We start from the raw sequence: 22,046 nt of genomic DNA on the forward strand, positions 1-22,046 counted from the left end.
GTAAATAAAAACTTGCCTATAGTTGCATCAAATTAGTTTCAGTTTTTTGATTACTATGAAAAAGTGTTCGATATGCGAATTCAGTGAGTAGTTTCCTTTATCCCTTTTAGCCCAGTCAATGAAGACCAAAAAAGATCGATTAAGACAACTTTTGTATAGTGTTAGAAGGGAGTGTCACCAACAACAAACTGAAAATTCCAGTTGATGGGGTTAATGGTCACTTTTTAATATTATTCTTGAATGACTTGAAAACCACAACTTCTAGTATACATATTTCCCAGCACATAATTGAACTACACTAAATTTTCTATAAAAAAGTCCCTATACATTTTTTCTCTAGGTTGGTTGGTTGGTTGGTTGGTTTGGGGAAGGAGACCAGACAGCGTGGTCATCGGTCTCATCGGATTAGGGAAGGAAGTCGGCCGTGCCCTTTCAGAGGAACCATCCCGGGATTTGCCTGGAGTGATTTAGGGAAATCACGGAAAACCTAAATCAGGATGGCCGGACGCGGGATTGAACCCCGTCGTCCTCCCGAATGCGAGTCCAGTGTCTAACCACTGCGCCACCCCGCTCGGTACTTTTCTCTAGGACTAATACACTCATATATACATATATATTTTTCCCATTTATATATAATAGTTTCTAGCATTTGTAGACTTAGAGAAAGCTTTTGACAATGTTGACTGGAATACTCTCTTTCACATTCTAAAGGTGGCAGGGGTTAAATACAGGGAGCGAAAGGCTATTTACAATTTGTACAGAAACCAGATGGCAGTTATAAGAGTCGAGGGACATGAAAGGGAAGCAGTGGTTGGGATGGGAGTAAGACAGGGTTGTAGCCTCTCCCCGAAGTTGTTCAATCTGTATATTGAGCAAGCAGTAAAGGAAACAAAAGAAAAAATCAGAGTAGGTATTAAAATTCATGGAGAAGAAATAAAAACTTTGAGGTTCGCCGATGACATTGTAATTCTATCAGAGACAGCAAAGGACTTGGAAGAGCAGTTGAATGGAACGGACAGTGTCTTGAAAGGAGGATATAAGATGAACATCAACAAAAGCAAAACGAGGATAATGGAATGTAGTCGAATTAAATCGGGTGATGCTAAGGGAATTAGATTAGGAAATGAGACACTTAAAGTAGTAAAGGAGTTTTGCTATTTGGGGAGTAAAATAACTGATGATGGTCGAAGTAGAGAGGATATAAAATGTAGACTGGCAATGGCAAGGAAAGCGTTTCTGAAGAAGAGAAATTTGTTTACATCGAGTATAGATTTAAGTGTCAGGAAGTCATTTCTGAAAGTATTTGTATGGAGTGTAGCCATGTATGGAAGTGAAACATGGACGATAAATAGTTTGGACATGAAGAGAATAGAAGCTTATGAAATGTGGTGCTACAGAAGAATGCTGAAGATTAGATGGGTAGATCACATAACTAATGAGGAGGTATTGAATAGGATTGGGGAGAAGAGAAGTTTGTGGCACAACTTGACCAGAAGAAGGGATCGGTTGGTAGGACATGTTCTGAGGCATCAAGCGATCACCAATTTAGTATTGGAGGGCAGCGTAGAGGGTAAAAATCGTAGAGGGAGACCAAGAGATGAATACACTAAGCAGATTCAGAAGGATGTAGGTTGCAGTAGGTACTGGGAGATGAAGAAGCTTGCACAAGATAGAGTAGCATGGATAGCTGCATCAAACCAGTCTCAGGACTGAAGACCACAACAACAACATATATATTTAAAAACAAAGATGATGTGACTTACCATACAAAAGCGCTGGCAGGTCGATAGAAACACAAACAAACACATAATTACACACAAAATTCTAGCTTTCACAAGCAATGGTTGCTTCGTCAGGAATGAGGGAAGGAGAGAGAAAGACGAAAGGATGTGGGTTTTAAGGGAGAGGGTAAGGAGTCATTCCAATCCCGGGAGCAGAAAGACTTACCTTAGGAGGAAAAAGGGACAGGTATACACTCGCACACACATACATATCCATCTACACATACACAGACACAAGCAGACATTTGTAAAGGCAAAGCGTTTGGGCAGAGATGTCAGTGGAGGCGGAAATACAGAGGCAAAGATGTTGTTGAAAGACAGGTGAGTTATGAGTGGCGGCAACTTGAAATTAGCGGAGGTTGAGGCCTGGCGGATAACGAGAAGAGAGGATATACTGAAGGGCAAGTTCCCATCTCTGGAGTTCTGACAGGTTGGTGTTAGTGGGAAGTATTCAGATAACCTGGACGGTGTAACACTGTGCCAAGATGTGCTGGCCGTGCACCAAGGCATATTTAGCCACAGGGTGATCCTCATTACCAACAAACACTGTCTGCCTGTGTCCTTTCATGCGAATGGACAGTTTGTTGCTGGTCATTCCCACATAGAGAGCTTCACAGTGTAGGCAGGTCAGTTGGTAAATCACGTGGGTGCTTTCACACGTAGCTCTGCCTTTGATCGTGTACACCTTCTGGGTTACAGGACTGGAGTAGGTGGTGGTGGGAGGGTGCATTGGACAGGTTTTACACCAGGGGCGGTTACAAGGGTAGGAGTCAGAGGGTAGGGAAGGTGGTTTGGGGATTTCATAGGGATGAGCTAAGAGGTTACGAAGGTTAGGTGGATGGCGGGAAGACACTCTTGGTGGAGTGGGGAGGATTTCATGAAGGATGGACCTTGTTTCAGGGCAGGATTTGAGGAAGTCGTATCCCTGCTGGAGAGCCACATTCAGAGTCTGATCCAGTCCCGGAAAGTATCCTGTCACAAGTGGGGCACTTTTGTGGTTCTTCTGTGGGAGGTTCTGGGTTTGAGGGGATGAGGAAGTGGCTCTGGTTATTTGCTTCTGTACCAGGTTGGGAGGGTAGTTGCGGGATGCGAAACCAGTTTTCAAGGTTGTTGGTGTAATGGTTCAGGGATTCCGGACTGGAGCAGATTCGTTTGCCACGAAGACCTAGGCTGTAGGGAACGGACCGTTTGATGTGGAATGGGTGGCAGCTGTCATAATGGAGGTACTGTTGCTTGTTGGTGGGTTTGATGTGGACGGACGTGTGAAGCTGGCCATTGGACAGATGGAAATCAACGTCAAGGAAAGTGGCATGAGATTTGGAGTAGGACCAGGTCAATCTGATGGAACCAAAGGAGTTGAGGTTGGAGAGCAAATTCTGGAGTTCTTCTTCACTGTGAGTTCAGATCATGAAGATGTCATCAATAAATCTGTACCAAACTTTGGGTTGGCAGGCCTGGGTAACCAAGAAGTCTTCCTCTAAGCGACCCATGAATAGGTTGGCGTACGAGGGGGCCATCCTGGTACCCATGGCTGTTCCCTTTAATTGTTGGTATGTCTGGCCTTCAAAAGTGAAGAAGTTGTGGGTCAGGATGAAGCTGGCTAAGGTAATGAGGAAAGAGGTTTTAGGTAGGGTGGCAGATGATCAGCGTGAAAGGAAGTGCTCCATCGCAGCGAGGCCCTGGACGTGCGGAATATTCGTGTATAAGGAAGTGGCATCAATGGTTACAAGGATGGTTTCTGGGGGTAATAGATTAGGTAAGGATTCCAGGCGTTCGAGAAAGTGGTTGGTGTCATTGATGAAGGATGGGAGACTGCTTGTAATGGGTTGAAGGTGTTGATCTACGTAGGCAGAGATACATTCTGTGGGGGCTTGCTAACCAGCTACAATGGGGCGGCCGGGATGATTGGGTTTGTGAATTTTAGGAAGAAGGTAGAAGGTAGGGGTGCGGGGTCGGTGGGGTCATGAGGTTGATGGAGTCAGGGGAAAGGTTTTGTAGGGGGCCTAAGGTTCTGAGGATTCCTTGAAGCTCCGCCTGGACATCAGGAATGGGATTACCTTGGAAAACTTTGTATGTGGTGTTGTCTGAAAGCTGACGCAGTCCCTCAGCCACATACTCCCGACGATCAAGTACCACGGTCGTGGAACCCTTGTCCGCCGGAAGAATGACGATGGATCGGTCAGCCTTCAGATCACAGATAGCTTGGGCTTCAGCAGTGGTGATGTTGGGAGTAGGATTAAAGGCAGGGTTCAATTTGGATGGTGTCTGGGGGAGTTGGATCATTAGGAGTAGGATTAGGATCATTTTTCTTCGTGGCAAAGTGATATTTCCAGCAGAGAGTATGAGTGTAGGGCAGTAAATCTTTGACGAGGGCTGTTTGGTTGAATCTGGGAGTGGGGCTGAAAGTGAGGCCTTTGGATAGGACAGATGTTTCGGATTGGGAGAGAGGTTTGGAGGAAAGGTTAACTACTGAATTAGGGTGTTGTGGTTCCAGATTGCGTTGATTGGAATTTTGAGGTTTTGGAGGGAGTGGAGCTGGAAGTGGGAGATTGAGTAGATGGGAGAGACTGGGTTTGTGTGCAATGAGAGGAGGTTGAGGTTTGCTGGAAAGGTTGTGAAGGGTGAGTGAGTTGCCTTTCTGGAGGTGGGAAACCAGGAGATTGGATAGTTTTTTGAGGTGGAGGATGGCATGCTGTTCTAATTTACGGTTGGCCTGTAGGAGGATGCTCTGAACAGCCGGGGTGGATGTGGGAGAGGAAAGATTAAGGACTTTTATTAAGGATAGGAGTTGACGTGTGTGTTCATTGGCTGTGTTGATGTGTAGGTGAAGGATTAGGTGGGTGAGGGCAATGGATTGTTCAGTTTGGAACACGTATAGGGACTGATGGAAAGAAGGGTTGCAGCCAGAGATGGGAACTTTAAGTTTGAGGCCTTTGGGGGTAACGCCAAATGTCAGACAAGCCTGAGAAAATAGAATATGGGAGCGTAATCTGGCTAGGGCGAAGGCATGTTTGCGGAGGGAATGTAAATAAAACTTAATGGGGTAGTTGTGGGGGTGTTGTGAGGGTGACATGTTATTAGAAGGTGGAAAGTGTAACATGAGGCTGAAATGAAAATGGAAATAAAAATATATGGGGAGGGATAAAGGTGGACTGGAAAGTAACTGGAGATCTGTTGTGAAAAAAGGCGAAAAGGTGTTGGTTACAGATGGGCTATGTTGGACTTGGGTTGGTAGACAACGATGTGCACAAAGGTTAGGTGGTTGTGTTGCCACCAAAACACGTTAGAGGACGGAGAAATTAGGGAAAATTTCGAAAAAACTGTGTGTAATATATTAAAAGGAGTGGTTTTGTGGTGGCAGATTATGAAAATGAGGCTAACAATTGTCTGACGAAGAAATAATGACGTTAAAACCTGTGGGAAGCGGCTAAAAATTATCAGTGATGTGGGAAAAACGGAAATGGAAATAAAGCGAAAGTTATTAGAACTAGCCGAAATGGTTGTTTAAAAGGTGAAAGGAACTGTTTGTGAACTAGAAATGGTGGATTTTACAGCGACGGTAGTGCTGAAAGCGGCTTCACACGTCCGTCCACATCAAACCCACCAACAAGCAACAGTACCTCCATTATGACAGCTGCCACCCATTCCACATCAAACGGTCCCTACCCTACAGCCTAGGTCTTCGTGGCAAACGAATCTGCTCCAGTCCGGAATCCCTGAACCATTACACCAACAACCTGACAACAGCTTTCGCATCACGCAACTACCTTTCCAACCTGGTACAGAAGTAAATAACCAGAGCCACTTCCTCATCCCCTCAAACCCAGAATCCCCCACAGAAGAACCACAAAAGTGCCCTACTTGTGACAGGATACTTTCCGGGACTGGATCAGACTCTGAATGTGACTCTCCAGCAGGGATACGACTTCCTCAAATCCTGCCCTGAAATGAGATCCATCCTTCATGAAATCCTCCCTACTCCACCAAGAGTGTCTTTCCGCCGTACACCTAACCTTCGTAACCTGTTAGTTCATCCCTATGAAATCCCCAAACCACCTTCCCTACCCTCTGGCTCTTATCCTTATAACCGCCCCCGGTGTAAAACCTGTCCCATGCACCCTCCTACCACCACCTACTCCAGTCCTGTAACCCGGAAGGTGTACACGATCAAAGGCAGAGCCACATGTGAAAGCACCCACGTGATTTACCAACTGACCTGCCTACACTGTGATGCATTCTAGCATTAATGGACACAGGCAGACAGTGTTTGTTGGTAATGAGGATCACCCTGTGGCTAAACATGCCTTGGTGCACGGCCAGCACATCTTGGCACAGTGTTACACCGTCCGGGTTATCTGGATACTTCCCACCAACACCAACCTATCCGAACTCCGGAGATGGGAACTTGCTCTTCAATATATCCTCTCTTCCTGTTACCCACCAGGCCTCAATCTCCGCAAATTTCAAGTTGCCGCCACTCACACCTCACCTGTCATTCAACATCATCTTTGCCTCTGCACTTCCGCCTCGACTGACATCTCTGCCCAAACTCTTTGTCTTCAAATATGTCTGCTTGTGTCTGTATATGTGTGGATGGATGTGTGTATGTGTGTGTGTGTGTGTGTGTGTGTGTGTGTGTGTGTGTGTGTGTGTGCGCGCGCGAGTGTATACCCGTCCTTTTTTCCCCCTAAGGTAAGTCTTTCCGCTCCCGGGATTGGAATGACTCCTTACCCTCTCCCTTAAAACCCACTTGCTTTCGTCTTTCCCTCTCCTTCCCTCTTTCCTGATGAGGCAACAGTTTGTTGCGAAAGCTTGAATTTTGTGTGTATGTATGTGTCTGATTGTGTTTCTATCGACCTGCCAGCGCTTTCATTATATATATATATATATATATATATATATATATATATATATATATATATATATATAGAGAGAGAGAGAGAGAGAGAGAGAGAGAGAGAGAGAGAGAGAGAGAGAGAACAACAACATAATGAACAACTAGAAAACAGTATGTTCACATTCACAGGACATGTACATTAATATGTTCTGCAGAAAGGATTATCATTTGAACCACATCGGCCTGTGGTTCAAGGTCAACAATGTTATCAGGGTGCAACACCACCTACCAGTAAAATGTGCATGCAGCTCCCATTGTCACTATAAACCAAAGGTAATGGATCAGTGTGACTTGAGCAGACATGGACAATGCCTCGCAGGTACAGTACCATCAAACCAGTGAGTTTGAAAGGGAGTGCGTTATTGGCAAGAGAATATGTGATGCATCCATCTGGGAAATTGCTGCCCTTGTGGGATGAAGTGTTTTGGCAGTGGAACGGATGTGTTCAAAATGGTTCATGGAAGGCCGTCAGACACGACAAGATGGGTCAAGTCTCACCACTCTGACCAAGATCAACATGTCATCTGAATGGCACAGCACACAGCAGGACAGATCTGTGTCCTCCTCGGCTCTGGTGCAACAGTGGAACAATGAAACACATTGTACACTATCAGTGGTGACAGTCTGTTGGCGTTTATTACAGCTTGGGTTACGTGCTCGCCATCCACTTCTCTGCCTACCTTTGATGAATGTGCAAAAACGTGCTAGATGGCAATAGTATATGAAATAACATCACTGGGGACAGAAATGGCATCAGATAGTGTTTTTGAATGAATCCAGGTTCTCTTTGTTTGAAAATGATGGCCACATTTTGGTTTTCTGCACCAAGGAGGAGTGGCATCACAGTGACAGCATTTGCAAGAGACATACAGTGCCAACTTAGGGCCTGATGGGTGGAAAGCTATTGGGTACAACCACAAATCACAGTTGGTGTGTGTTCAGGGCACTGTGACCAGTGTGACCTATGTGAATGACATCCTGTGACCCATAGCCATACCCTTTCTGCTTAACATCCCAGATGTCACTTTTCAGCAAAACAGTGCACAACCACATGTTGCTGCATCAACATGAGCATTCTTGGGGTCACCAAATGTCAGCCTTTCGCCCTAGACCCCACCAGATCACCAAACTTGTTACCAATAGAAGATGTGCAGGAGACAGTGAAATGACAGTTTCAGCACTGTGACCCAATGCCAACAATGACAGCTGAACTTTGGAACCAGGTGAATGTCTGTTTTATTTTTTTTTTGGTCAGTGATTAACTGAAACTTCGTGCCATACAAGAAAGGGTGAAACTTGGTAACAGCGTAGACAATGGCTAAAGCCTCGTTTTCCACCTGGGAGTAATGGGCCTGCGCGGGACTAAGCGTTTTAGACGCAAACACCAGTGGTTGCTTGGAACCATCTGCGTTGCGATGGGCCAGGACCGCTCCCACCCCATACTGCGAAGCGTCTGTAGCCAGGACCAACAGCTTATGGGGATCAAAAGTAGCCAAACAAGGGGCTGACGTGAGGAGGCCCTTCAACGAGGTGAACGCTCGCTCGCATGCAGGCGACCAATCAAAAGGAACACCCTTGTGCAGAAGGCAGTACAGGGGGTGGGCTATAGTGGAAGTCCTGGGAATGAACCGGTGGTAATAGGCTATCTTGCCTAAAAAAGCTTGTAACTCTTTCAGCGAAGTGGGCCGAGGAAGGTTGACGATACCTTGGACCAAACTTCCTAGTGGCTGGATGCCGTGCCGAGATATGGTGTAGCCCACATACTCAATGGACGGTTGGAAGAAGGTTGACTTATGCAGGTTGCAACGCAAGCCCACAGACCTGAATTTGAGAAAGAGGGTGCGAAGGTTGTGCAAGTGTTCCTTCGTGCTGCGGCCTGTGACAATTATGTCACCCAGGTAATCAATACAATGAGGGATTGTCGACATGACATGCTCAAGATAACGCTGGAATATCGCCGGGGCACTGGATATTCCAAAGGCCAACCGCTGGTATTGGTAAAGGCCAAATGGAGTGTTGATGACCGCCAGCCGTTTGGAGTCCTCATCAAGTGGTATCTGATGATAAGCCTCCGACAGATCGATTTTCGAAAAATATTGGCCTCCCGCCACAGCGGAGAACAATTCATCAGCACGAGGCAAAGGATAGGTGTCCACCACCAATTGTGAATTAATGGTGGCCTTGAAATCGCCACAAAGATGTAATTTTCCTGAGGGCTTCCTTACAATAACGAGGGGCGAAGCCCACTCACTGGAAGAAATGGGAAGAACGACCCCTAGGGCTGTCAGACGGTCTAGCTCCTCCTTTACTTGAGGGGGGAGAGCCAAGGGGATCTGCCTCGCGCGTAGAAAATGCGGGCGAGCCGACACCTTCAACGTTAAGTGAGCTTCAAAATCTGAAACACGCCCCAGGCCCTCCTCAAAAATATCGGGAAGGTCTGAGATCAAAGATTCCAATGAGTGATAGGGAACGTCTTCGGAGACCAACTGTATGGTGTCAGCGATAGAAAAACCGAAAGCTTGAAAGGCATCCAGGCCAAAAAGGTTAGCGGAGCTCGCATCACTGACAACAATAAAAATAATAGGCCGAGTGACTGATTTGTAAGTCACGTCGGTAGTGAATTGACCCAACAGGGGAATGAACTGTTTACCATAACCGCGTAGACGGGGGGGGGGGGGGGGGGGGGGGGGTAAACTGGCGCCAACGGGGGCGATCCAAGGTCGGAATAAGTTTGTGCATTCAACAACAAAACTGCCGCACCCGTATCTACTTGCAGTTGTAACCGGCGCGACCGAACCGACACCTCGATAAAGAGTTTGCGTGCCGATGCGTCGGGAGCCTGGCCCGATGAAACTCCCTGAATGTCAACGTCCATGTCCTCTGCACCTGCTTCCTTCGAGTCTTTTGAGGCTGCGCGGTAAACTTTAGCAATGTGACCTTATTTATTACATTTGCGACAAACGGCCCAACGCTGGGGCCACTCTGACCGATCATGATGTATATAGCACGACACACAGGACGGCAACAGGGGCCGGCGGCCGGAATTTTGTTTACGCGCCGTGTGGGAGCGGCCGTAACGGCCGGATTGTACCGCTCGCACGTCGTCTACCCCGGACACAGTGGACGCGGCCGCGCCGCCCTGAACTTCCGCGACGTCGCACCACGCTTCCAGCTGTTGACCTGCTGCGTGAGAGACTTCATACGATTGAGCAATGGACAGGACTTCCTCGAGGGAAGGGTCTTCTAACTGCAGGGCCCGTTGCCGGACGTCCCTATCAGGGGCCGAACGAACAATGACGTCGCGTACCATAACGTGGGCATACGACTCTCGCGACTGCTCCGTGACAAAATGACACTTGCGACTAAGACCGTGCAGGGTAGCTGCCCACGCCCGGTAAGACTGATGGGGCTGTTTCTTGCATTGATAGAACTCGACCCTAGCCGCCACAACATGCGTGCGGTGGCGATAATATGAAGACAGCAAGGAACACAATGCGTCAAAAGACAAGGACGAGGGTTCCTGCAACGGCGCTAGCTGCCGCAAAACGTGATACAGCGAGGGAGATATCCAAGACAAGAAGAGAGCACGACATACCTCCGCATCGGCAACATGAAACGCCTGGAAATGCTGCCGAAGGCGATGTTCATATGCGTCCCAATCCTCCGCCGTCTCGTCATCGGGGGAAAGGGAGGAGGGAACTGCGCCGGAGCAGACGGCGTGGAGAGCAATGCCGGAAGCACTTGTTTCACGGTGGCCATGAGCTCCGTCTGCTGCGCAACCAAAACCCGCACCAAATCCTCCATGCCGTGGAGAAGCTGCGAAACCAGAACAACGACGCAACACGCGAAAGAACGACCCTACTCATCACCAATTGTGTAGTAACACGATTCACGTTTCCGTCGCACTTCACCTAGTGTCGACCGGGAACTGTCTGCTAGACCTGCCCGATGTGTACTCACTGGGCCCGGCCCGTGCTGCTGGAGTTGTTGTTGTTGTTGTTGTTGTTATGCCGGCAGAGGTCGTGTCCGAATTCTCGCGTGCCCTCTGGTCGACGGGACTCTACTTGCAGCAACTACCGTCCGTGACGCGCTGTGCCAATGTGCGCCTCCCGCGATCTTTCTGGTGGCTACAGCACAATGCATTGCAGAGGATTACTGTTCTAGACTTGAACATGATCACATCCAATTCATCAGACATATTCACACCCATCTTGGAAGATGTACTATGGATGTGTAGTAAGTGGCTCAACTTAGTGAAGCCCAGTCTATAAGTGCCAGCCGTTCCTGGATGGAAGAGATATATGCAATAAAGCAGCAGTACAATTAATACTGAGCAAAGTGCTGTAACTTTCAGTTCGCTCATTAATTCACAACCACTGACTGTGACACAAATACACAGCTCTAAAATACACTGTCAATAACAGGCAGCAGCAAGGTGCAACATTTACAAATCCTATCCCATTACCAGCAATACTACAAAGGTCATGGGCAATATTACACTTACACATTATACACTTCTCAGCTACTGCTTGTGGGAATTTATTTTACATAAGAGTTCACTTAACAACTGGAAATAAATACTCATATAATAAATGGAAAATAACTCCACTATGTAAATGCAAGCTCAGTGAAGATATTTTGCCTACTCGCATACAAGAACTGGACAGGAAATGTAGAAGGTACAGTCAGTCTGCAATATGAAAAGTGCCCAGCACTTTTAATGTGGGAAGTTGCCTTTTCTGAAAGATAGGTACAACTGCCGTACAGCATGACTAAAAATCATTTAGCCTCTGGCAGTGTAGAACAATGTTCATTCTGCCCACATGTGTTTCTTGCATTTGTATTATTAGTAACTGATATTTGTATTTCATCTAGTGCTGAAAAACTATCAGCCCCCAGCCCTACCACGCTTGGCATGTCTGTGCATTGCAGGGTGTTATTACTTTGTGAAACACCCTGTAGCTGTTTCTAGTTATGTAGTGCGGTACAGAGAGTGGGACTTGCCTGCTCACTGTTCAGTCTTCAAACCTACAAAGGAGGGAAAAGCAAGACCACAATCCCGTGATCTAGCTTCCCTAATGCTTCCATCCTTTATTCCAGCCTGTACACCATGTTACTACCCCAGAATGCAATTTATCCCTTAATATGGCTCTACTGCCGTTAGACATGGTATGCACATTTGGTATTTGTTCTTAATCCACTTCATTTTAACAGTAAACTATAGTTCTTTACCATCAAAACACTACTTTTTAATAATCTACAGTTTTTCCATCCCCTGCAATGTGGAAACTATTAGTCTGAGAGAAAAAAATGAATAGACCTTATTTGTAGGAAAGTTAGAGCAGTTCAGTTTTGTACTGGAAAACATATTTGCTGGAAGTCACGGTTTTCGAATTACCCAATAAAAACATAAAAATATGACCTTTAGGCACCACCTACCCTCACACTCGCATTCCATTAGTGGGGATTTTTAGTATGTTTGTTGTTCATGACACTCCTTGCTATCACTGTGCAAAGTTTGCAACTACAGAAATTTTTACCATAATTTTCCTTCATTGACTGGACTGTTTCATTGTTAAATACATGATACTTCTTGGTAGAGGGACATTTCCTGTCTTCATGGACACACTTAGTACTCTGCATGATATTCAGCAGATAGGATAGTTCAGCTGGTCCAGGACATTATCCACCTCTTGTATAGGAAAAGATGGAGATAGCCTTCTGTTAGGTCCTTGGACACACAGTAATCGAAGGGAATGAGGAATCTGACAGAGCAGTGAAAAGAGCCTGCCAAAAATGAACTACAGTTCACTGTGATGTCTCCCTAAGGGTTATAATGTCATGGGTGATAAAGAGCATGTTGGTTGAGTGGGAAACACAGTGGCTGAAAGTGGCCAACAACAAGCTGTGGTCGGCCAGTCAACTGTTCAACCATGGTGCACTTCCTTTCGAATTCCAAGGAGGATTGATGTAGTCCTCACTCACTTGCACATCAGACACTGTCCAATGTTGCATGCTTATCTCTTGTGGCCATGAAGAGCAATCAAAATATTTTTGGTGTCACACTCAAAGTGTGCCATGCTTTAATGTCAAGTTTTTTGAGTACTGCTAGGAGGGAAGGTTTTCATCTGCTGAGGGACTTAATCTCAATTTTATGTGATGATGAAACAAGTAATTGAATGACGGTTCTAATGTGTTTCTGGCTGGCTGGTTCATCCTATTAGTTCCACAATTAACCAGCCATTTGATACTATCCTCTGTTTTATTAATACTTTATATGACAATGATATGAGTGGATGTACTGGATACTGTATATGAAATCTTTTATTACTGTGGCTGTAGTGGTACAGTCTTTGTTTATTCACTGTAACAAAAGTAACTACTCATACACCAACACAACTATCTTGAGACGGAGCACTGATGACCATGATGTGTAGCACTCAACAATTTTAAATCTATCTATCCATCATTATTTAAAAAACTGAAAATCAAAGATAGCATATCACAGTTGGTGCTGTATTGTGTAGTAGTCACTAAAGTGTCTGTAAGATGGTGCCTAAAACTTAGAAAAAATTTAACTGCATGGTCAAAAAGCATAAAAGTTAGAACACAATGCAATACAAGTATTTTCAAGGCATATTTTTACAATAAATATACTCTACTTAATGGCATCCCTCGTTCTAGTTGTGAGTAAAGCCTGCAACAGTCCACATTCACAACACACAGCCTTTACCTAACAAGAAGCATTAAAAGATGTTATATATGCTTTGCATAAGGGATAAATGATCAGTGTGGAGGATATACTGATGGCGGGCGTCAATTCTGTGGAATTCTACACAAAATTTAATTCTCTGTGGTTGTCTCCTATGATACTAATTAGCATGAATGACTGTCATGTGTTGTAATTAGGGTTCCACGCAGTAAACTGATCATGTACAAACTGTTGTCAGAATCTGCACCAAATGGGAAGGATACTGAACACTATAACTTGGCATTTTTAATGGGGGCTGATGAGAATGGAAGAATAAGCAAAAGCTGGGTAACTGGTGATATGATATAGTGATCATAGCAATAATACTGAAATAGTTGTTGGTAAAATTATGTTTACTCCATTATGCTTTGTTGCATTTAGTTTCCTTTAAAAATATAGGGACGGGTAGTGACTCCAAAAACTGCTAAGGAGGTATATGCTGCCTGCAGAATAACAATGAGGTGGGAATTTTCCACCACTCACCTCCCCAAGACTGTCTATGAGTTGAACAAGGCTGGCTGGGTTGCTTGTTTCTTTCCTCTCCCAGCTGTTCTCATTGAAAGTGACAGGTCACAGTGGGCAATGTGTAGTGTATTTTATGATTTTAATAGAGGTCTTAGCTTTAAACATTAATTGTGTTAAAGTGAAATAGATTTGAATGCCATCATAACAACATATTGACAGCTCATCCTCCAGGAACTTAGTTCCATCAATGAAGCCTGATGACTCTGTGACACACCTGCCATTACACGCAAGTGCCACAAAAATGTTGTTGCTCCGAGTACAAATATAAGCCATTCACATTTAGTTCACACCTGTGTATGAGCAGCAATAATGTTTATATAGATGGACATAATTTCAACAGTTTCTGAATGTATTACTCACACTATGAAGTAGTTTCTGAAAGCACAGCGAAGAACAACCAACATTTGCAGAGCAATCAGCAATAAAAAAAGGGCATATTTGCTGTAGGTGGTTATTTACACCCAGTTGTAACACATCATGATTATTGGGTAGCTCATATTTCCTAAAGCTCATATTTCATCTTTTTGCTATTTAGATTGCTTGCTGGACTTTATTTCATAACTAGATAAAACACATATGGCCAATTTCTGACCTGAGTCTGGGTCTGGGTCTGAACTTCAACTTCTTTCCTTCTGATTTTCATCTATTTGAATAAAATGTGTCTCACACAAAATGGTAGAATACTGTGCATACTACCAACCCACATTAAGCTAATGCCATATGAGCTGCATAAAACACATTTTCTCCTTGCAAGGTCTCCTTCTTACTTCAATTAATATAAAATGTAAACATTTGATTTGTTACAGCATATCACTTTAATTATTGCAAAGGCCTTGTAGGTACTACCTGCATTAACACTGTATTGTGTTCAGTGCCTGAGGTTAGAAGATAGTTCTGCATGACGGTTCTCAACACCACTTATAAATTTTGGGTAATGCCCAAGTTTATGTAAAAAAAGAAGTAAAAATTAATATAGGCACATTAAGTTCAAAACAACTACATGAAGAATATTATTCAACAACTACATGGAGAATATTATTCCATTCCAAACAATTGCTTGCTTATAAATCTGCTTTGTAAGGAATCCATATCTACAGACAGAAACTATAAATTGAAGAAAATAGAGAGATTGGGGCCACAAGGATTGCAAGGGGAGGAGGGATCAAGATGGCACAGACTTTGTAGCAGCCATTTAAGTCAATGTGTTGTGTATCTGTTGTGAACCACCAGCAGGCAATCAGACCACTAGTTCTTAGTTATTATTGCTGAAAGCTTCATTCCATGTGTACGTTTTCTGGTATATTATCTACCATAGAAGTAACATATTATATCTTGATTATATACCTATCAACAGCTCAACGCATCAATTATATGATGAGTCGTATGTATGTATGTACGTACGTACAGCAACATAAAGAATTACAAATCAATATTCTTAACAGTGTCACTGACTGGTTTGCTGCAATTTTAAAATGACAACATATTCGGTTCTGCACATCCAGAGGTATTATACTAATGATAAGTGTAACACACAGTGAGGAAATAATAAATCAGGTGGAAACATGAAAAATTTTAGGTATCTTTATTGATGAGAATTCAAACTAGAAAAAGCACATTTTAGAACTCCTAGAACAACTTAGTCCAGCCGTATATTCACTTTGAATCATTGCAAATCTTGGGGAGAGACAAATCAGTAAGTTGACATATTCTGAATATTTTCATTCAATAATGTCATATGGAATAATGTTCTGGGGTAACTCATCTTTAAGAAAGGCAGTCTTTATTGCCCAAAAAATGTACTGTAAGAATAATATGTGGTGCTCATGGGGACAACATTAGGCTAATTACAGCACACAAAATACATTTAGTCAGCCCTTCTTCCCACACTACGTACATGATTTGAACAGGAAGAAACCCTAACATGTGGTATCACACTAAGTACACCCTGCTATGCATTTCACAACTACTTGCAGAGTGTTGATGTAGGTGTAGAGAGAGCAAACCCCTGTAATAATGGTTGGCAAGATGGGGGCAATGACTTTTAGGCTGCAAGATTCAATAATTATCACAGTTTCAGTCCAGCGGAAAAGGAATGGCTATTACTGATCACACAGGAATAAAAGAGTTCCACGAGATGAGGATAACTTACGCCCACAGATTTTGGTACTGAACTGGAGAGCATAGTGGCCAAAATTCAGACTCAGAGGGAAAGTGAAGTGTCCCGTTCACATCAGGGTCGTTAGAGGATAGCAAAGGAGGTAGGTGAAGAGGTAATTAAAACTAAATTTATGTAGGCCAGTGGACTCACCAATATAGAAAACATCAAACTTAAAAACTGCATAATGAAGATGAAAAGGTACTATGCATACAAAAAAAGTGTTGCAAGGGAAAATTCTGTTTCATATTAGGGGTGATCTAGTAGTCTGAGCCATAATTAGGTGGTATATTTGTCACTAGATTGTACAGGCCACAGTGAAGAGATATCAGATGATACCACTGTTTTCGTCAAGTCAGCTCGATTTCGTTTCAATGCTAATAGATAGTAAATTGAAGTGGTGTGAACAAAGAGAGATATCTGGAAGATCCAAACCAGTACGGAAAAGAAATGCTGAGTGGGATGAGACAAAAGCCACATAATCATAAAGTCATTTAAAACCAAAGAAATTTATTTCATTAGACTGAAATAAATATAACTGCAAATCAAAGTACTGTTAATTTAGGTCAGAATGAATGTGTGTGTGTGTGTGTGTGTGTGTGTGTGTGTGTGTGTGTGTGTGTGTGTGCGCGCACACAAGTGTTACATTCAAATAGTGGTGAGAAAAGTTTTCTCAGGTTTCAAAACTCACTCCACTACACTACACTCCACGCAACTGACTGCAAACAAAAAATATCCATGCACAGAGGAGAACACTGACAACATACATTTATGAAGACAGTATTTCAAAATTCTGAATGCAGGCATAAAGTTGTCATCACTTTAGATACGAACAATATACGGAAAAGGGTAGACTGCTGCTCACTGCAAAGATGACACGTTCAGCTGCAGACAGACACAACAAACCTCACGCACACACGACCACCATCTCAGACCAGAATGCAGCTGTCACAATGAACAGAAGCCGCAATCTGAAGGGGACGGGTTAGGGACCAGGGTAGCAGGGTTTGGGTGGAGGCAGAGAAGAATTCTGTCTGGCGGACTGTGCAGGGACAAGAAGGATGCACTACAAGACTGCCACCAGGTGTGGTGTTAGGAGGCTGTCAGGTAGAGAGGTGGAAGGGGGAGGGGGAATGGGTAGTGGAAAAGAAGAGGAGGAGGGAAGGGAAGGGAAAATACAGGCAGTTGCATTGACGGAGGGTGGCACAGAAAAACAGGGTGTGTGGGTGTGAAAAGTGAGGAGATGATAAGACAGAAGGGATGAATACTTTTGGATGGGGTGTGTGGGGACAGTAGGTCACCTTAGGTTGAGGCCATCTGGTTCAGGCTCACATTGGTCCCTCCACCACTAAATTTTCTGGAATGTGCAGATGGGAGTTATCCTTACAACACATTCTCTGCTCCTGAAATTGTCCCAGCCTCAACCTAAAATAATCTACTGCACCCACGCATTCCACACAATATTAGCTTTCACCCTGTCTGTACCATCACCTTTCTATTCACCCCCCACCCTTTTTGTGTGCTGCTCTCTGTCAACACACCCATCCAGTTTTCCCGTTCCCTCTTCCTCTCCTTTTCCTCCCCTGTCCCCTTCTGCCCACCTCCCTGCCCAACAGCCTCCCACCATCTGGTAGCAGTCTTGTCGTGCCTCCTAGTCTGCGTACACTCTGCCAGATGGCACTTTTCTCTCCCCACCTGTATCCTGCTATCCCTTCCCTTTCCCTGCTCCCCGCAGGTCACTGCTTCCATTCAATGTGGCAGTTGCAGTCCAGTCTGAGCTGCTAAAGATGGTGGTCATCTGTGTGTGGGGTGTGGTTGCTTGTGTGAATGAATGTGTGTGCTTCCTTTTCTGAAGAAGGCTTTGACCAAAAGCCTTTTCAGTGTGGCTGTCAGCAACTCAATGTGTCATCTTTATAGTGAGTAGCAATTTATACTTTTCATAATAAATGTGGTAAACAGGAGTTCACACATTTTCTCTGCCTGAGATAAAGTCACAGCTGGCTCACAATGGAAACTGGCACTCTGGTTACAAATTCAGTTAAATTTTTCTTATTTAGAGTAATAAGTGTCTTTACACTCACTGCTCAATAATTCATTATTGAATATACCGATTTCATACAGATTTTTCACAGCCACTTGTGTAGCATAACCTCACTATATGGGAGCAGGTGTTATAATTTTTGTTTCTTTAAAACAAATCATCTGTTTTATGCAAACTAAAGTCAGTTTTTCAAGCAAACAAAAATAGCTAACTTCTATTTTCTCCAAACCGATACCTTGTACAAAGTCAGGAAGTAACAAAGAACCACAGCACTTAGTGAATAGGTGGTGAAATGTTTTCTAAGATTTCATCACTGAGCATAACAAACTTAAGGAATAATAATTATTTAAAAAATAACCTGGCACATTTGCAGTTTGTGGACTCAGTGTACTCTCCCCTCGCCTGCTCTCTTCTTGTAGACATACTGAGAGGAAGGAATTTTCAAAGATGAGGACAATCCATTGCAGTGCTACCACCAGCTCCTGCAAAAATTAAAATTTGGTATTAATGAAGTGGTGATACCACTCACATACAAAATGCAAAGTAAAATCTTACAATAATTACTAAAAAATGAATCGATAATAATTACTTAAGCTACAATCTAGTTAAAAAGATCAATCAACCCATAAAAGTTAGTATCAAGGTTTTCCAATAAAAATTGCTCCCGTCAGGTAGTAAAAATATTGCATAGAAAATTATACTTTCTATCAAAACAGAAAGATAATTTGGAAAGAGGACAAGAAGTAAGAGACAAAGTGCCAGAAACTGAATAACACACAGTCAAAATTGTCCAAGAAAGTTAAGGTGCTGTCAGAAAAAGAATCATTACAGTAATACCCCAACTTACGCTATTCTGTTTCGTGCAAATCTTGTGTTATGCGATTTGGCTGTTTCAGCACTGCACATCTCTCCTCCTCACTCTACCCACACAGTGTTTGGCTTACGACAGGTTTGGACGTTTCATGCGGAATCATTTCATGCACTGATCGATAGAGTCTTAACTATGGCATCCAAACGAAGCAGGAGTGGTTCATTTGCATCAATCAAGGAAAAACAATCATTACCTTTGGAATGTAAACTTAATATTATCAAGGATTTCAATGCAAAAATGAAAATTTGTGGTTTGGCAAAGAAGTCTGATCTACTAGAATCAGCAGTTGATATGACTGTATCAGATAATGAAAAAAATTTTTGGAACTGTAAAATATGCACACTCTTTGGAGTCAAGTATCATTCGTGAATGTCATCGTATTATCACTCAATTGTAAACAATGTTAAAATTATAATGTGACAGCAGGAGCATTCTATGTTTTACATGGGAAAAAACCAGATGCATTGTATATTTCATTTAAGGTGGATCCGCAATCTATGTAACATGTCACGCAAACATAGAGAGACATGCATATGTGCATTTCACTTTATATCATTCAATTTAAGAATTAACAACCCTTTGTGACCACTATGTATGCAAACATACCTATGTACACAAGGTGCTTTTTAACTGTAAATGGACTGATGACCTCAGAAGTTACGTCCCATAGTGCTCAGAGCCACTTGAACCATAACTGTAAATGGTTTTGTTGTCAGCAAACCTGTGTATAATGTGCTATATGTTATCAATCATGATGGCGACATGGCATGAAGTATGAACTCACAATGGAACACATCTTATAACAAAAATTTTCAAATGCCAGAAGAAGACAGTTACAATAGTCAAAACCAGTTGTCAACAATGGAGACTAATTTATGCAACCTTGGCCATTGTAATTTTATTCCTACGATGTGATAATCAAGTAAGAGTGAAAAATTGTCCTATTGGTGAGAACTTGGTGTGCTCTCAAGCTAAGCTGATTTTTGAGAGACGAAGCAGGGGAGGCAACCCAAAATGAAATGTTTAATGCTGGTAATGGCCGATTTAGCCAACTGACAAGTCGTTATAATTGACATAGCATCACAGAAAGTGGAGAGGCAGCAAGCACTGATAAAGAGATCTCTCCACTTTATCTAGAGAAACTCAAGGCAGTTACAGAAGAAGGAGGAAAAAAAACTGATTCATCAAACGAATTGTTAGATTTCATGAAGCCTTCTACATTACAATAGCTTATGATGCAATGCATCATACTGAACTGTAATATAATTTGTTGTATTGCTGAACATTTTATTGAATAGTTTTCTCCTACATCACATTGTTTCCTTTAGTCTCTGGTCCCAGTTTAACATAATTTGTATTTATATGCAAAATTAGAACCAGAGGGTTAATCCAAAAGTTGGAAAAATAAGTTGGTTTTTGCCCCATAGATTTAGCAGTGGTAATGACTTTGTTCAAATTCCTGCGTTGTTCCATTGTTTGTTGACATGGCTGAAGGTATTCCTGGTTCAGATGCACAATGGCTCATGTCCTCGAGCTGTTGGGTCATATGCAACACATGACTGAACTTCTGATTCAGTGTCTGCAGGCTTTGACTAGTGCTCCTCCGGGGGGGGGGGAGGGGGGGGGGGGTGCCGGCATCGGCGCTCCTGCCATGTTCCTGCCCTTTGTCAAGTCTATTGAACGATGGAGTAATTATGCGGCTTGCTTGGAACATCATTTCCTTGCCCATAGAACCATTGACACTGGGCAGCGTTGTGAGTTTTTTCTTCCCTATGTGGGTCCTGACATTTATCGCTTACTGCAGCAGTTGCATCTGGATGTACAACCCTATGTCCTCCCTTACGAACAGCTGACTGACAGTTTAACAGAGTATTTTGATGCCCAGGTCTACATCGCGGCAGCTTGCCACAACTTCTTCAGCTGGCAGAAGCATCCATTACTGTTTTACAGGGAATGGATTTCTTGCCTTAAAGGGCTCTCCCAGGACTGCCGGTTCTCTTGTACCAACCCGGGGTGTAAGCAGTCATATTGTGCAGACCTCATTAGCAACACGATTCTGGTCCATGCTCCTAACGATGCCCTGCGAATGGATCTGTTGAAGCTGAAGGATCCCTTCTTGGACATGTGTCTGTTGGTCATTCGTGCCCATGAACAGTCTTCCCATTCATCTGCAGTGCCCCATGCCCCACCGCAGGTCTATGGCACGTGGACGCCCTGTCGTCGCTCGGAACCACGGTCACCGGAGTGGCAGCCATGCCGACGGCCAGCAGTCACACCACCACAGCCTCCTCCTCCTCCTCCTCCTCCTCCTCCTCGTCTTCCAGACCAGGTTACAGGTTCTTGGGCTCAGCAAAGTCAGAGGTTGCCCTCCTGTCATCAATGCTTTGTTACGCACCAGCACAGTGAGTGTTGTTTCCGGCAGGTGGTCTGTTCCACCTGCGGGACGACGTTTGCTGCTTCTCTTCTTCAATGGAGGTGGATCTCACAGTGTTACACCCTCCAGACTTGGTCTTGGAGAATTCTGACCAACTGCTGAGCATCTCGTTTGTACAGACAGTCCTCCCACAAGTAGCGGGATCCATCATTCTGACAGTCCAGATCAACAGGACTCCTCTCTGTTTCCAGGTGGACGCAGGGTCCTCGGCTACAATTATTGACGGCCACTCTCACCATCACTTGGGTGCTCCATTCCTCCATCCATTCCCAACCCCTTTGAAGAACTATAGTAATGACACTATCCGCGTGCAGGGGTGGTTCCTGGAGCAGGTGCGGTATCTCTCTCATGATGGCCCGCCTGAATTTTGGTCCTAGCTGCCTCCACAGCCACTAATCTGTTAGGGATGATCTTTCTCATTCTCTTGGCCTTGAGATCCACGATTTGGCCCCAGTGATGCTCTTTTATAGGAGCTTTTTGATTCCTTCCGTGATGTCTTCTCTGATTCTCCTCCGTGGGTGTCTGGTTTTGAAGTGCATATCGAACTACTCCCCTCAGCAGTTCTGAAGTTTCACAAGGCTTGTCCAGTGC

The 22,046-nt window shown here is 43.9% G+C and overlaps 1 protein-coding gene across 2 annotated transcripts in view; it reads right to left on the reverse strand.

Moving 5' to 3' along the window:
• Positions 1–22,046, reverse strand: part of LOC124596648 (regulatory-associated protein of mTOR) — a 320,526-nt gene that overhangs the window by 107,911 nt on the left and 190,569 nt on the right. For both annotated transcript variants that reach the window (XM_047135883.1, XM_047135882.1), the window contains exon 14: positions 18,509–18,632. In XM_047135883.1, the coding sequence (XP_046991839.1) occupies positions 18,509–18,632 (124 nt within the window). The remainder of the gene's footprint in view (positions 1–18,508; positions 18,633–22,046) is intronic.

This window comes from Schistocerca americana, chromosome 2 (assembly GCF_021461395.2).
Source record: "Schistocerca americana isolate TAMUIC-IGC-003095 chromosome 2, iqSchAmer2.1, whole genome shotgun sequence".
Classification (NCBI taxonomy): Eukaryota; Metazoa; Arthropoda; class Insecta; order Orthoptera; family Acrididae; genus Schistocerca; species Schistocerca americana.